The sequence below is a fragment of the Rana temporaria genome, chromosome 6 (genome assembly GCF_905171775.1).
Source record: "Rana temporaria chromosome 6, aRanTem1.1, whole genome shotgun sequence".
In the NCBI taxonomy this organism is placed as follows: domain Eukaryota; kingdom Metazoa; phylum Chordata; class Amphibia; order Anura; family Ranidae; genus Rana; species Rana temporaria.
The window spans coordinates 222,082,684-222,097,005 of record NC_053494.1 but is presented as its reverse complement, the minus strand read 5'-3'; the positions used below and the strand labels follow the sequence as shown (position 1 = coordinate 222,097,005).

Genomic DNA, 14,322 nt, shown 5'->3' with positions numbered 1-14,322 from the left:
GGAATTACAGCGGTGAGACCGACGCCCACGGGGAGGAGCCATAAAAGATCAATAATATGAGAAGGAAATCTAGAAAAAAAAAGACGCTGTTTCCTGATACAGCCAGACACCGGGGGGAGGGGCTTATTCATAGACCTGTGACCTCCAATGGGGGTCAATGTCCTCTAATGTACAGGAAGTTCACGTCTATGCGGCGGCGAATGATGCGTTTTCTTTTTAGACGTGTTTTTGATGCGTTTTCACATGGTTACCGGCCACCGCATCCTTAACAACCGCTGAGTCATGTATAATGTGAAACAAAGTATATAAAAAAAAAACGGGGAAAAAAATGGCGTGGGGTCCCCTCCCCAAATCCATACCAGACCCTTATCCAAGCATTCAGCCCAGCAGGTCAGGAAAGGGAGGGAACAAGTGAATAAGTGCGCCCCCCCCCCCCCCCCCACAAACCACCTTGTCCCCAAGTTGATGGGAACAAGAGCCTCTTCCCCACAACCCTGGACGGTGGGTGGCGGGGGATCTGTGTGTTTTTTTTTATTTTTGACACTTTTTTGGGTGATTAAGTAGGGGTACAATGCGCCCCATACTCATTCACATGGGGGTTCGGGAACTGGGGGCCCCCTTCCAGATCCTGATAAGCCCCCCATCTGCAGACCCCCATAACTACAGCCCAGGGTTGTCAGGAAGAGGCCCTTGTCTCCATCAACATAGGGAGAAGGTGCTTTGGGGTGGGGGGGAGCAGAGCACCCCCCCCATGTTGAGGGCATGTGGCCTGGTACGGTACGCTCGCCCCCCCTCCTTTCCTGACCTGCCATGCTGCATGCTCTGATAAGGGTCCGGTATGGATTTTAAGAGGGACTCTACGCCGTTTTTGTTTCTTTTTATTTTGGCGCGGTGTTCCCCTCCCAATCCACACCAGGCCGATGAGTGATCAGCTGTCAGCGAGTTCCCCGCTGACAGCTGAATGCAAATAAAAGAATTGGCGGCAAAAAAAATCAGGAAAAAAAATGAAATGGCCCCACCCCCCCAAATCCATAAAAGGTCTGAGAGGCCTGGTGGGGGGGGGGGGGGGTTTGACATGTCATTTTTTTTCCTGATTTTTTTTTTTGCTGCCAATTCTTTTATTTGCACTCAGCTGTCAGCTGGGAAGCCCGCTGGCAGCTGATGACTCATCGGTTGTTAGGGACGCAGTGGCCAGCTTTCCGACCTGCTCCTTAGCAACCAGCTATACACAGTGGCCCAGATTCAAAGAGATCTGCGCTATATTTGCGGAGGCGCAGGGCAACAATTTGCCCTGTAGCACCCCAGCCTGCCCTGTATCACCCAGCCTGCCCTGTACCACCCCAGCCTGCCCTGTACCACCCCAAACAGCCCTATACCGCCCCAGCCTTCCCTGTATCCCCCCCAAACAGCACTGTACCACCCCAGCCTGCCCTGTACCACCCAGCCTGCCCTGTGCCACCACAGCCTGCCCTGTACCACCCCAGCCTGCCCTGTACCACCCCAAACTTTCCCATGCCACCCCAACTTGCCCTGTGCCACCCCAATCTGCCCTATGCCACCATAACTTGCCCTATACCACCCCAACCTGCCCAATGCCACCCTAACTTGCCCTGTACCACCCCAACCTTTCCCATGCCATCCCAACTTGCCCTATGCCACCCTAACTTGCACTATACCACCCCAACCTGCCCTTTACCACCCTAACTTGCCCTATACCACCCCAACCTGCTCTATGCAACCCTAACTTGCCCTATATCACCCCAACATGCCCTATACCACCTTAACCTGTCCTATACCACCCCACTACACCAACCTGCCACTATACCACTCTATACTACCCTAACCTGCCACTCTACTGCCCTATACTATCTTTTACAGGGGCTGGTTTGGGGGGCGCCCCGTGCCCGTGCGCTGCCTGCTTGGTGCTGGGCAGCCTAGACAGAGGGGGGGGGGTGACACCATGTTTTACCGCACCGGGTGACACCAACCCAAGTGACACCACTGGCCGCAATGTCGCAGTCCCGTGACTTGTCATGTGACTTCAGTGTCCAAAGTGGCATGACAAGACGTTGTACACCCAGCTGGGCCCCCTATAGGGGCCGGGCCCCTGAGACTTTCTGGTTCCCCCCCCCCCCGGATAGTCCCATCAATTCCCTTCCCCCCCCGATATCCTCCTCTGAATGACCCTCAATCAGGACCAGTGTGCGCCCTCTGCTGGGCACACAAGGGGCCATGAGTGGGAGGTTGCACAGAGGAGCTCCTCACCGGGTAATAGACGTCGGTCATCTGCAGGAGGTTCTTGGTGCTCCCGTTCTCCTGCATTTCGATGGTCTCCCTCCCCCAATCGGAGGAGCGCGGGGTTTTGGGGTACTCGGCGTAGGGGGACATCTGGAAGTCGCCGCTCTTGAAGATGAGTTTGCTGATGTCGTGTTTGCTCTTCCTGAAACGCAGAATGGGATCTGGTGTGAGGCGATTGGTGGAAATCTGTCCCATCCCCCACCCCATTCATCGTCGGATCGGAGAAGCTCCGCCCACTGCCCCTCCCCCGAATACCACCCCTCCTCTACATGATCCGGGGTACAAGAAATACCAACCTGCAGCAGGTGATGGTCAGCGCGATGCCGAGGATGAGGAGGAGCCCCCCGCCGGCCGCCGATATGATCACCGTGATCAGCTGGTACGCTGCAAAACAAAAACACAGGGGGGGGCGTCACCCGAGGGCGGGAAACAGACGCAGGGGGCGGGGCTATGAATGACACAATGCTACAAAGTAAGGAACAGCCAATAGGGACCGAAGAAAGGTAGGTGATGGCCTGAAGACCTCTAATCCGGTGTCAATGCTTCAACCAGAAACTACGGGACACCTCCTCCCTGTATTATGGAGGTGAGGAGAGGGGGGAGGTGTTCTGCAGTCCTGTCCTTATTAAGGCTACATGCCGAAACGCGTAAACACCCTGTAATATTTTGCACCACACCTAGATCAATAAACTCAAGAAACCAGCAACTATGGAACACCTCCTCCCTGTATTATGGAGGTGAGCAGAGTGGGGAGGTGTTCTGTAGTCCTATCCCTATTAAGGATTAAGGCTACACGACGAAACGCGTAAGCCCTGTATTATTTTGTACCACACCTAGATCAATAAACTCATTCAGTGCAGAAGATCGAGGTGTCGGCTTTCTTTATCTACACGTTCTGTAGTCCCGTCCTAGGGTGACAACGCTGCTCCTCCAGAGACACGGCGCAGTGAGCGTTGTCACCTTCGGACAGGAAGTGTGTTACTGGCGGGATCACCAGGGGAATGAAATGATAGGAATGTTACATGTGTCGGCGTGAACCCCACTATGGACTACGGAACACCTCCTCTCTGTATTATGGAGGTGAGCGGAGGGGGAGATGTTCTGTAGTCCCATCTTAGGGTGACAACGCTGCTCCTCCAGAGATACAGCGCAGTGAGCGTTGTCACCTTACTGGCGGGATCACCAGGGAAAAGAAAAGCTACGAATGTTACTTGTGTCGGTGTGATGCAATAAGATTCATTCTGAATGGAACCCCCACTATGGACTACAAAACACCTCCTCTCTGTATTATGGAGGGGAGGAAGGAATTCTGTAGTGCTGTCCTACATGCTGAAACGCGTAAGCCCCGTATTATTTCGTACCACACCTAGATCAATAAACTCAGGAAACCAGCAACTATGGAACACCTCCTCCCTGTATTATGGAGGTGAGCAGAGTGGGGAGGTGTTCTGTAGTCCTATCCCTATTAAGGATTAAGGCTACACGACGAAACGCGTAAGCCCCGTATTATTTTGTACCACACCTGGATCAAAAAACAAATTCAGTGCAGAAGATCGAGCTGCCAGCTTTCTATATCTACATGTCCTGTAGTCCCGTCCTAGGGTGACAACGCTGCTCCTCCAGAGATACGGCGCAGTGAGCGTTGTCACCCTCGGACAGGAAGTGTGTTAGTGGCGGGATCACCAGGGGAATGAAATGATAGGAATGTTACATGTGTCGGCGTGAACCCCACTATGGACTACGGAACACCTCCTCTCTGTATTATGGAGGTGAGCGGAGGGGGAGATGTTCTGTAGTCCCATCTTAGGGTGACAACGCTGCTCCTCCAGAGATACGGCGCAGTGAGCGTTGTCACCTTCGGACAGGAAGTGTGTTACTGGCGGGATCCCCCGGGAAATGAAAAGCTACGAACGTTTACGTTGTTGTTCTCGGGATCGGATACAATGTAACGTCTAATCCTGAGAATTTCAGCGCGTGATCGATGATTAGAGGGGGGGCGGGGCTGGTGATGTCACCGCGGCTCACATGACTGCATCCGGCTTCTTCACCTTTAGAACTTTCGTCTCAATATGTGGGCGGAGCCTCTTTATCAGTAGTGTATGAATTAGGGGGCGGAGCCTCTTTATCAGTAATGTATGAATTAGGGGGCGGGGGAGGGGGTAATAATGTTTTATGGCGTCTCATATAAATTCTGCTTATCGGTGAACTATTTATAGACGGAATGAGTCAAATCGCAAACACCGCGCCGAGGCGAAGGGGAAAAATATCTCCGGCTGGAAAAGACGCAGAACGTTCCGGGTAATAAATTATCCGCGTCCGCCGACCGCTCCCCGCACATCGCTAAAGACATCAATACAGACTCCTCCCCCAGGAGATCGGTTATCAATACATCTGATCAATCTATCAGTCAGGTCAGCACACTATCTGCATGGAGTTTGCATGTTCCCCGTGTGCTTTCCTGGGTTTCCTCCAGTTACCTTTCACTGTATTGGGGCCCCGAGACCTCTATATAGAGTGGCTTGGTGGTCGGCTCTTCTGCCTCGCACCACGGGGGGGGCTCAGTTTGAATTTCAGCCAGGACACTCAGAAGCATAACTAGAACCTTAAGTGCCCCAAGGCAAGAAACCATGAATGCCCCCCCCCCCAGCCAGGGCCATTGGCAAGAAATCATGAAGGGCCCACCCTAGCCAGGACCCTTGGCAAGAAACCATGAAGGCCCCCCCCCAGCCAGTGTCCTTGGCAAGAAACCATGAAGGGCCCCTCCTAGCCAGGACCCTTGGCAAGGAACCATGAAGGGCCCCCCTAGCCAGGGTCCATGGCAAGAAACCATGAAGGGCCCCCCCCCTAGCCAGGACCCTTGGCAAGAAACCATGAAGGGCCTCCCCCCCATCCAGGGTCCTTGGTAAGAAACCATGAAGGGGCCCCCTAGCCAGGACCCTTGGCAAGAAACCATGAAGGGCCCCCCCTAGCTAGCCAGGACCCTTGGCAAGAAACCATGAAGGGCCCCCCCAGCCAGTATCCTTGGCAAGAAACCATAAAGGGCCCCCCCCAGCCAGGGTCCTTGGCAAGAAACCATGAAGGCCCCCCCCTAGCCAGGACCCTTGGCAAGAAACAATGAAGGCCCCCCCCCCCCAGCCAGTATCCTTGGCAAGAAACCATGAAGGGCCCCCCCCAGCCAGGGTCCTTGGCAAGAAACCATGAAGGCCCCCCCCCTAGCCAGGACCCTTGGCAAGAAACAATGAAGGCCCCCCCCCCAGCCAGTATCCTTGGCAAGAAACCATGAAGGGCCCCCCCCAGCCAGTATCCTTGGCAAGAAACCATGAAGGGCCCCCCTAGCCAGGACCCTTGGCAAGAAACCATGAAGGGCCCCCCTAGCCAGGACCCTTGGCAAGAAACCATGAAGGGCCCCCCTAGCCAGGACCCTTGGCAAGAAACAATGAAGGCCCCCCCTAGCCAGGGCCCTTGGCAAGAAACCATGAAGGCCCCCCCAGCCAGTATCCTTGGCAAGAAACCATGAAGGGCCCCCCCTAGCCAGGACCCTTGGCAAGAAACCATGAAGGGCCCCCCTAGCCAGGGTCCATGGCAAGAAACCATGAAGGGCCCCCCTAGCCAGGACCCTTGGCAAGAAACCATGAAGGGCCCCCCCTAGCAAGGACCCTTGGCAAGAAACCATGAAGGGCCTCCCCCCCTCCCAGCCAGGGTCCTTGGTAAGAAACCATGAAGGGGCCCCCCTAGCCAGGACCCTTGGCAAGAAACCATGAAGGGCCCCCCCTAGCCAGGACCCTTGGCAAGAAACCATGAAGGGCCCCCCCTAGCAAGGACCCTTGGCAAGAAACCATGAAGGGCCTCCCCCCCTCCCAGCCAGGGTCCTTGGTAAGAAACCATGAAGGGGCCCCTCTAGCCGGGACCCTTGGCAAGAAACCATGAAGGGCCCGCCCCATGAAGGCCCCCCCAGCCAGGGTCCATGGTAAGAAACCATGAAGGGGCCCCTCTAGCCAGGGCCCTTGGCAGGAAACCATGAAGCCCCCCCTAGCCAGGGCCCTTGGCAAGAAACCATGAAGGGCCCCCCCTAGCCAGGGCCCTTGGCAAGAAACGATTAAGGGCCCCCCCTAGCCAGGGCCGTTGGCTAGAAACCATGAAGCCCCCCCCCCCCCTAGCCAGGGCCCTTGGCAAGAAACCATGAAGGCCCCCCCTAGCCAGGGCTCTTGACAAGAAACCATGAAGGGCCCCCCCTAGCCAGGGCTCTTGACAAGAAACCATGAAGAGCCCCCCCTAGCCAGGGCCCTTGGCAAGAAACCATGAAGGCCCCCCCCCTAGCCAGGGCCCTTGGCAAGAAACCATGAAGGCCCCCCCAGCCAGTATCCTTGGCAAGAAACCATGAAGGCCCCCCCCCCGAGCCAGGGCCGTTGGCTAGAAACCATGAAGGCCCCCCCCCTAGCCAGGGCTCTTGACAAGAAACCATGAAGGACCCCCCCCCCCCAGCCAGGGTCCTTGGCAAGAAACCATGAAGGGCCCCCCCAGCCAGGGCCCTTGGCAAGAAACCATGAAAGCCCCCCCCAGCCAGGGCCCTTGGCAAGAAACCATGAAGGGCCCCCCAGCCAGTGTCCTTGGCAATAAACAATGAAGGCCCCCCCCCCCCTAGCCAGGGCCCTTGGCAAGAAACTATGAAGGCACCCCCCTTGCCAGAGCCCTTGGCAAAAAACTATAAAGGCCCCCCCCCTAGCCGGGACCCTTGGAAAGAAACCATAAAGGGCCCCCCCCCCCAGCCAGGGTCCTTGGTAAGAAACCTTGAAGGCCCCCTCCCTAGTCAGGGCCCTTCCCACTGATCCCAGGGCCCTTTACTCCCAACGTGGGACCCTTTTTTATAGTTCTGCACTGGGCCCATTCCTGTCATCTTAGCCCCCCCCCTAGTGGCGGAATGCCAGGCCCCGGTTGCAAGTGCAACCTTTGCGTAGTTCCGCCACTGGTGTCAGTATTTCTTTTATTTATTTTTTTATCTTTTTTTACCATTTCATAAAATTTTTATTATTTTTTTACAATTTGTTATTTTATAAAAAAAAAACATTTCAGGAGACCCATTGGGGGGCTTCGTTGAGATATCTTGGGTCTAAACAGGCCTATGATGTTCCACCTTTGAGACAGAAAGAGATTGAGGACACAGCCCTCCATCTCTGCAGCCTCAGCAGCACAGAGTGAATGGACAGGGAGAGCTCTGTACAGAGGCTTCCTGCTCATTCAGGAACTGAAGCATAGTAAACTCTATTCATTAAGACAAGGAGGGAAAGGAAATATTTACCGGCCCCTTCCCCACTTTCAATTCTGACACCCCCCCCCCCCCCACAGTATCCGGCAGGAGAGGGGGGGGAACCGGCAGCACTGCAGGGAGGATGGGGGGGAGGCTGGGAGAGAGCGCACAGGGGCCCGGAGAGAGGACAGGGGCGGCATATAGAGGAACTGATTAGTCCATTTCCTTCCTGCAGCTGCTGAATGCCTGCGGGAGGGAGAGGAGGAGAAGCGGGCATTCAGCGGCTGCATGGAAGGATTGGTTTCTCTATATGCCGCCACCCCTCCTATACAGGTGCACATGGAGCATGGGGCCGGGTTGCAATCATGACCCCTATACGTACGCCCCCGAGGACACTAACTGCATGGAGGGGGCAGAGAGCCAGAGCATTGTGTGTATAAGGCAGCAGTGTGATCCAGGGGGAGGGGGGCAGAGAGCTGGAGCATTGTGTGTATAAGGCAGAAGTGTGATCCAGGGGGAGGGGGCAGAGAGCCAGAGCATTGTGTGTATAAGGCAGCAGTGTGATCCAGGGGGACAGAGAGCTGGAGCATTGTGTGTATAAGGCAGCAGTGTGATCCAGGGGGAGGGGGGCAGAGAGCCGGAGCATTGTGTGTATAAGGCAGAAGTGTGATCCAGGGGGAGGGGGCAGAGAGCCAGAGCACTGTGTGTATAAGGCAGCAGTGTGATCCAGGGGGAAGGGGCAGAGAGCCGGAGCATTGTGTGTATAAGGCAGAAGTGTGATACAGGGGGAGGGGGGCAGAGAGCTGGAGCATTGTGTGTGTATAAGGCAGGAGTGTGATCCAGGGGGAGGGGGCAGAGAGCCGGAGCATTGTGTGTATAAGGCGGGAGAGTGATCCAGGGGGAGGGGGGCAGAGAGCTGGAGCATTGTGTGTATAAGGCAGCAGTGTGATCCAGGGGAGGGGGACATTAATGTTAGTGGTCTGTGAGGTCGGAAAGTTTGGCCCTATAGGAGTCGGTCCCGGGTGTTTGGCTGGAGGTTCTCTTTAAGACAGATAAAATCATTCGTCCTGCATTACTCAGTGTGGCCACAGGGGGTCACTGTTGCTGCAGATCTGGGAGAGGTCGGGATGGGAAAGTTTATTGTCAGGAATTACATGTGAGAATTCTGAACTCCTCCCACAATTCTTCATTCCAATGATGTGAGATTTATATTTCATATGTGGGCGGAGTTATGGATCTGTATTTGGGGACTGTCCAGCAGTAGAGGGTTGTGGGGTCCCTCTGGGGGCCCCTATCTGACACATGAGGGGTCACTCTGAGGGCCCCTATCTGACACATGAGGGGTCCCTCTGGGGGCCCCTATCTGACACATGAGGGGTCCCTCTGCCTGAGCCGTGTCCTCCACCCTCCCTCCGGGGACCGCCGTCCGAGAAATGCTGGACTGACCAATCAGATTTCCTCCCTCACCATGAAAGGCGACGCCCAACTGACAGCAACTCCAATTCTCTTCTCATTTCCTCCAGTTCTGGAGAGTCTTGTGATGAACTTAGAGAGCAGACGAGATCTGACCTGCGGGGGAGGGGGTGATTGGGGGGGTTAAGAGCACAGCACCTGATCCATGGGGGGATGATATAATCCGATACATCCCGATACAACCCGATACAACCCGATACATCCCGATACAACCCGATACAACCCGATACATCCCGATACATCCCGATACATCCCGATACAACTCGATACAACCCGATATATCCCGATACATCCCGATACAACCCGATACATCCCGATGCAACCCGATACATCCCGATACATCCCGACACAACCCGATACATCCCGATACATCCCGATACAACCCGATACATCCCGATACATCCCGATACAACCCGACACAACCCGATACATCCCGATACAACCCGATACAACCCGATACATCCCGACACAACCCGACACAACCCGACACATCCCGATACAACCCGATACATCCCGATGCAACCCGATACATCCCGATACATCCCGATACATCCCGATACAACCCGACACAACCCGATACATCCCGATACAACCCGATACAACCCGATACAACCCGATACAACCCGATACATCCCGATACAACCCGATACATCCCGACACAACCCGATACATCCCGACACATCCCGATACAACCCGATACATCCCGATACATCCCGACACAACCCGACACAACCCGACACATCCCGATACATCCCGATACAACCCGATACATCCCGATACATCCCGATACATCCCGATACAACCCGATACAACCCGATACAACCCGACACATCCCGATACAACCCGATGCATCCCGATGCAACCCGATACATCCCGATACATCCCGATACATCCCGATACAACCCGACACATGCCGATACATCCCGATACAACCCGACACATCCCGATACAACCCGATACAACCCGATACATCCCGATACAACCCGATACATCCCGACACAACCCGATACATCCCGACACATCCCGATACAACCCGATACATCCCGATACATCCCGACACAACCCGACACAACCCGACACATCCCGATACATCCCGATACAACCCGATACATCCCGATACATCCCGATACATCCCGATACAACCCGATACATCCCGACACAACCCGACACATCCCGACACATCCCGATACATCCCGACACATCCCGATACAACCCGATACATCCCGATACATCCCGACACAACCCGACACATCCCGACACATCCCGACACATCCCGACACAACCCGATACATCCCGATACATCCCGATACATCCCGATACATCCCGATACATCCCGACACAACCCGACACATCCCGACACATCCCGACACATCCCGACACAACCCGATACATCCCGATACATCCCGATACAACCCGATACATCCCGACACAACCCGATACATCCCGATACATCCCGATACAACCCGATACATCCCGATACATCCCGATACATCCCGACACATCCCGACACAACCCGACACATCCCGACACAACCCGATACATCCCGATACATCCCGACACAACCCGATACATCCCGACACAACCCGACACAACCCGACACATCCCGACACAACCCGACACTTCCCGATACATCCCGATACAACCCGATACATCCCGACACATCCCGACACAACCCGACACATCCCGACACATCCCGACACATCCCGATACAACCCGATACAACCCGATACATCCCGATACAATCCGATACATCCGACACATCCCGACACAACCCGACACATCCCGACACATCCCGATACAATCCGATACATCCCGATACATCCCGATAAAACCCCGATAGAACCCGATACAACCCGACACAACCCGATACATCCCGATACAACCCGATACAACCCGATACATCCCGACACAACCCGATACAACCCGACACATCCCGATACAACCCGATACATCCCGATGCAACCCGATACATCCCGATACATCCCGATACATCCCGATACAACCCGACACAACCCGATACATCCCGATACAACCCGATACAACCCGATACAACCCGATACAACCCGATACATCCCGATACAACCCGATACATCCCGACACAACCCGATACATCCCGACACATCCCGATACAACCCGATACATCCCGATACATCCCGACACAACCCGACACAACCCGACACATCCCGATACATCCCGATACAACCCGATACATCCCGATACATCCCGATACATCCCGATACAACCCGATACAACCCGATACAACCCGACACATCCCGATGCAACCCGATGCATCCCGATGCAACCCGATACATCCCGATACATCCCGATACATCCCGATACAACCCGACACATCCCGATACAACCCGACACATCCCGATACAACCCGATACAACCCGATACATCCCGATACAACCCGATACATCCCGACACAACCCGATACATCCCGACACATCCCGATACAACCCGATACATCCCGATACATCCCGACACAACCCGACACAACCCGACACATCCCGATACATCCCGATACAACCCGATACATCCCGATACATCCCGATACATCCCGATACATCCCGATACAACCCGATACATCCCGATACATCCCGACACAACCCGACACATCCCGACACATCCCGATACATCCCGACACATCCCGATACAACCCGATACATCCCGATACATCCCGACACAACCCGACACATCCCGACACATCCCGATACATCCCGATACAACCCGATACATCCCGATACATCCCGATACATCCCGATACATCCCGACACAACCCGACACATCCCGACACATCCCGACACATCCCGACACAACCCGATACATCCCGATACATCCCGATACAACCCGATACATCCCGACACAACCCGATACATCCCGATACATCCCGATACAACCCGATACATCCCGATACATCCCGATACATCCCGACACATCCCGACACAACCCGACACATCCCGACACAACCCGATACATCCCGATACATCCCGACACAACCCGATACATCCCGACACAACCCGACACAACCCGACACATCCCGACACAACCCGACACTTCCCGATACATCCCGATACAACCCGATACATCCCGACACATCCCGACACAACCCGACACATCCCGACACATCCCGACACATCCCGATACAACCCGATACAACCCGATACATCCCGATACAATCCGATACATCCGACACATCCCGACACAACCCGACACATCCCGACACATCCCGATACAATCCGATACATCCCGATACATCCCGATAAAACCCCGATAGAACCCGATACAACCCGATACAACCCGATACATCCCGATACATCCCGATACAACCCAATACATCCCGACACATCCCGACACAACCCGACACATCCCGACACAATCCGACACAATCCGATACAACCCGATACATCCCGATACATCCCGACACAACCCGACACATCCCGACACAACCCGACACATCCCGACACATCCCGATACAACCCGATACATCCCGACACATCCCGACACAACCCGATACATCCCGACACATCCCGACACATCCCGATACAACCCGATACATCCCGATACAATCCGATACATCCGATACATCCCGACACATCCCGACACAACCCGACACATCCCGACACATCCCGATACAATCCGATACATCCCGATACATCCCGATAAAACCCGATAGAACCCGATACAACCCGATACATCCCGATACATCCCGATACAACCCGATACATCCCGACACATCCCGACACAACCCGACACATCCCGACACATCCCGACACAATCCGATACATCCCGATACATCCCGACACAACCCGACACATCCCGACACAACCCGACACATCCCGATAAAACCCGATACATCCCGATAAAACCCGATACAACCCGATACAACCCGATACAACCCGATACATCCCGATACAACCCGATACAACCCGATACAATCCGATACATCCCGATACAACCCGATACATCCCGATACAATCCGATACATCCCGATACATCCCGATACAACCCGATACAACCCGATACAACCCGATACATCCCGATACAACCCGATACAACCCGATACATCCCGATACATCCCGATACATCCGATACAACCCGATACATCCCGATACAACCCGATACATCCCGATACATTCCGATACAATCCGATACAACCCGATACAATCCGATACATCCCGATACATCCCGATACAACCCGATACATCCCCGATACACCCCGATACAACCCGATACATCCCGATACAACCCGATACAACCTGATACATCCCGATACAACCCGATACATCCCGACACATCCCGACACAACCCCACACAACCCGATACATCCCGATACAACCCGATACATCCCGATACAACCCGATACAACCGATACATCCCGATACAATCCGATACATCCCGATACATCCCGATACAACCCGATACAACCCGATACAACCCGATACATCCCGATACAACCCGATACAACCCGATACATCCCGATACATCCCGATACATCCGATACAACCCGATACATCCCGATACAACCCGATACATCCCGACACAACCCCACACATCCCGATACATCCCGATACAACCCGATACATCCCGACACAACCCCACACAACCCGATACATCCCGATACAACCCGATACATCCCGATACAATCCCGATACATCCCGATACATCCCGACACATCCCGATACAACCCGATACATCTCGATACACCCCGATACAACCCGATACAATCCAATACATCCCGATACAATGCCGATACATCCTGATACATCCCGATACATCCCGATACATCCCGATACAACCCGACACAACCCGACACAACCCGACACATCCCGACACATCCCGACACAACCCGACACATCCCGACACAACCCAATACAACCCGATACATCCCGATACAACCCGATACAACCCGATACATCCCGATACAATCCGATACAACCCGATACAACCCGATACATCCCGATACATCCCGATACATCCCGATACAACCCGATACAACCCGATACATCCCGATACATCCCGATACAACCCGATACAACCCGATACAACCCGATACATCCCGATACAACCCGATACAACCCGATACATCCCGATACATCCCGATACATCCCGATACAACCCGATACAACCCGATACATCCCGATACATCCCGATACAACCCGATACAACCCGACACATCCCGATACAACCCGATACATCCCGATACAACCCGATACATCCCGATACAACCCGATACATCCCGATACAACCCGATACATCCCGATACATCCCGATACAACCCGACACAACCCGATACATCCCGA

At 54.3% G+C, this 14,322-nt stretch overlaps 1 protein-coding gene across 3 annotated transcripts in view; it reads right to left on the bottom strand.

Annotated features, from left to right (window-relative positions):
* The window catches only part of HEG1 (heart development protein with EGF like domains 1), a 63,857-nt gene that overhangs the window by 577 nt on the left and 48,958 nt on the right, over positions 1 to 14,322 (bottom strand). For all 3 annotated transcript variants that reach the window (XM_040358327.1, XM_040358328.1, XM_040358329.1), the window contains 2 exons: positions 2,595 to 2,682; positions 2,266 to 2,440 (listed from right to left, as the gene is read on the bottom strand). In XM_040358327.1, coding sequence (XP_040214261.1) covers positions 2,266 to 2,440; positions 2,595 to 2,682 — 263 coding nt within the window. The remainder of the gene's footprint in view (positions 1 to 2,265; positions 2,441 to 2,594; positions 2,683 to 14,322) is intronic.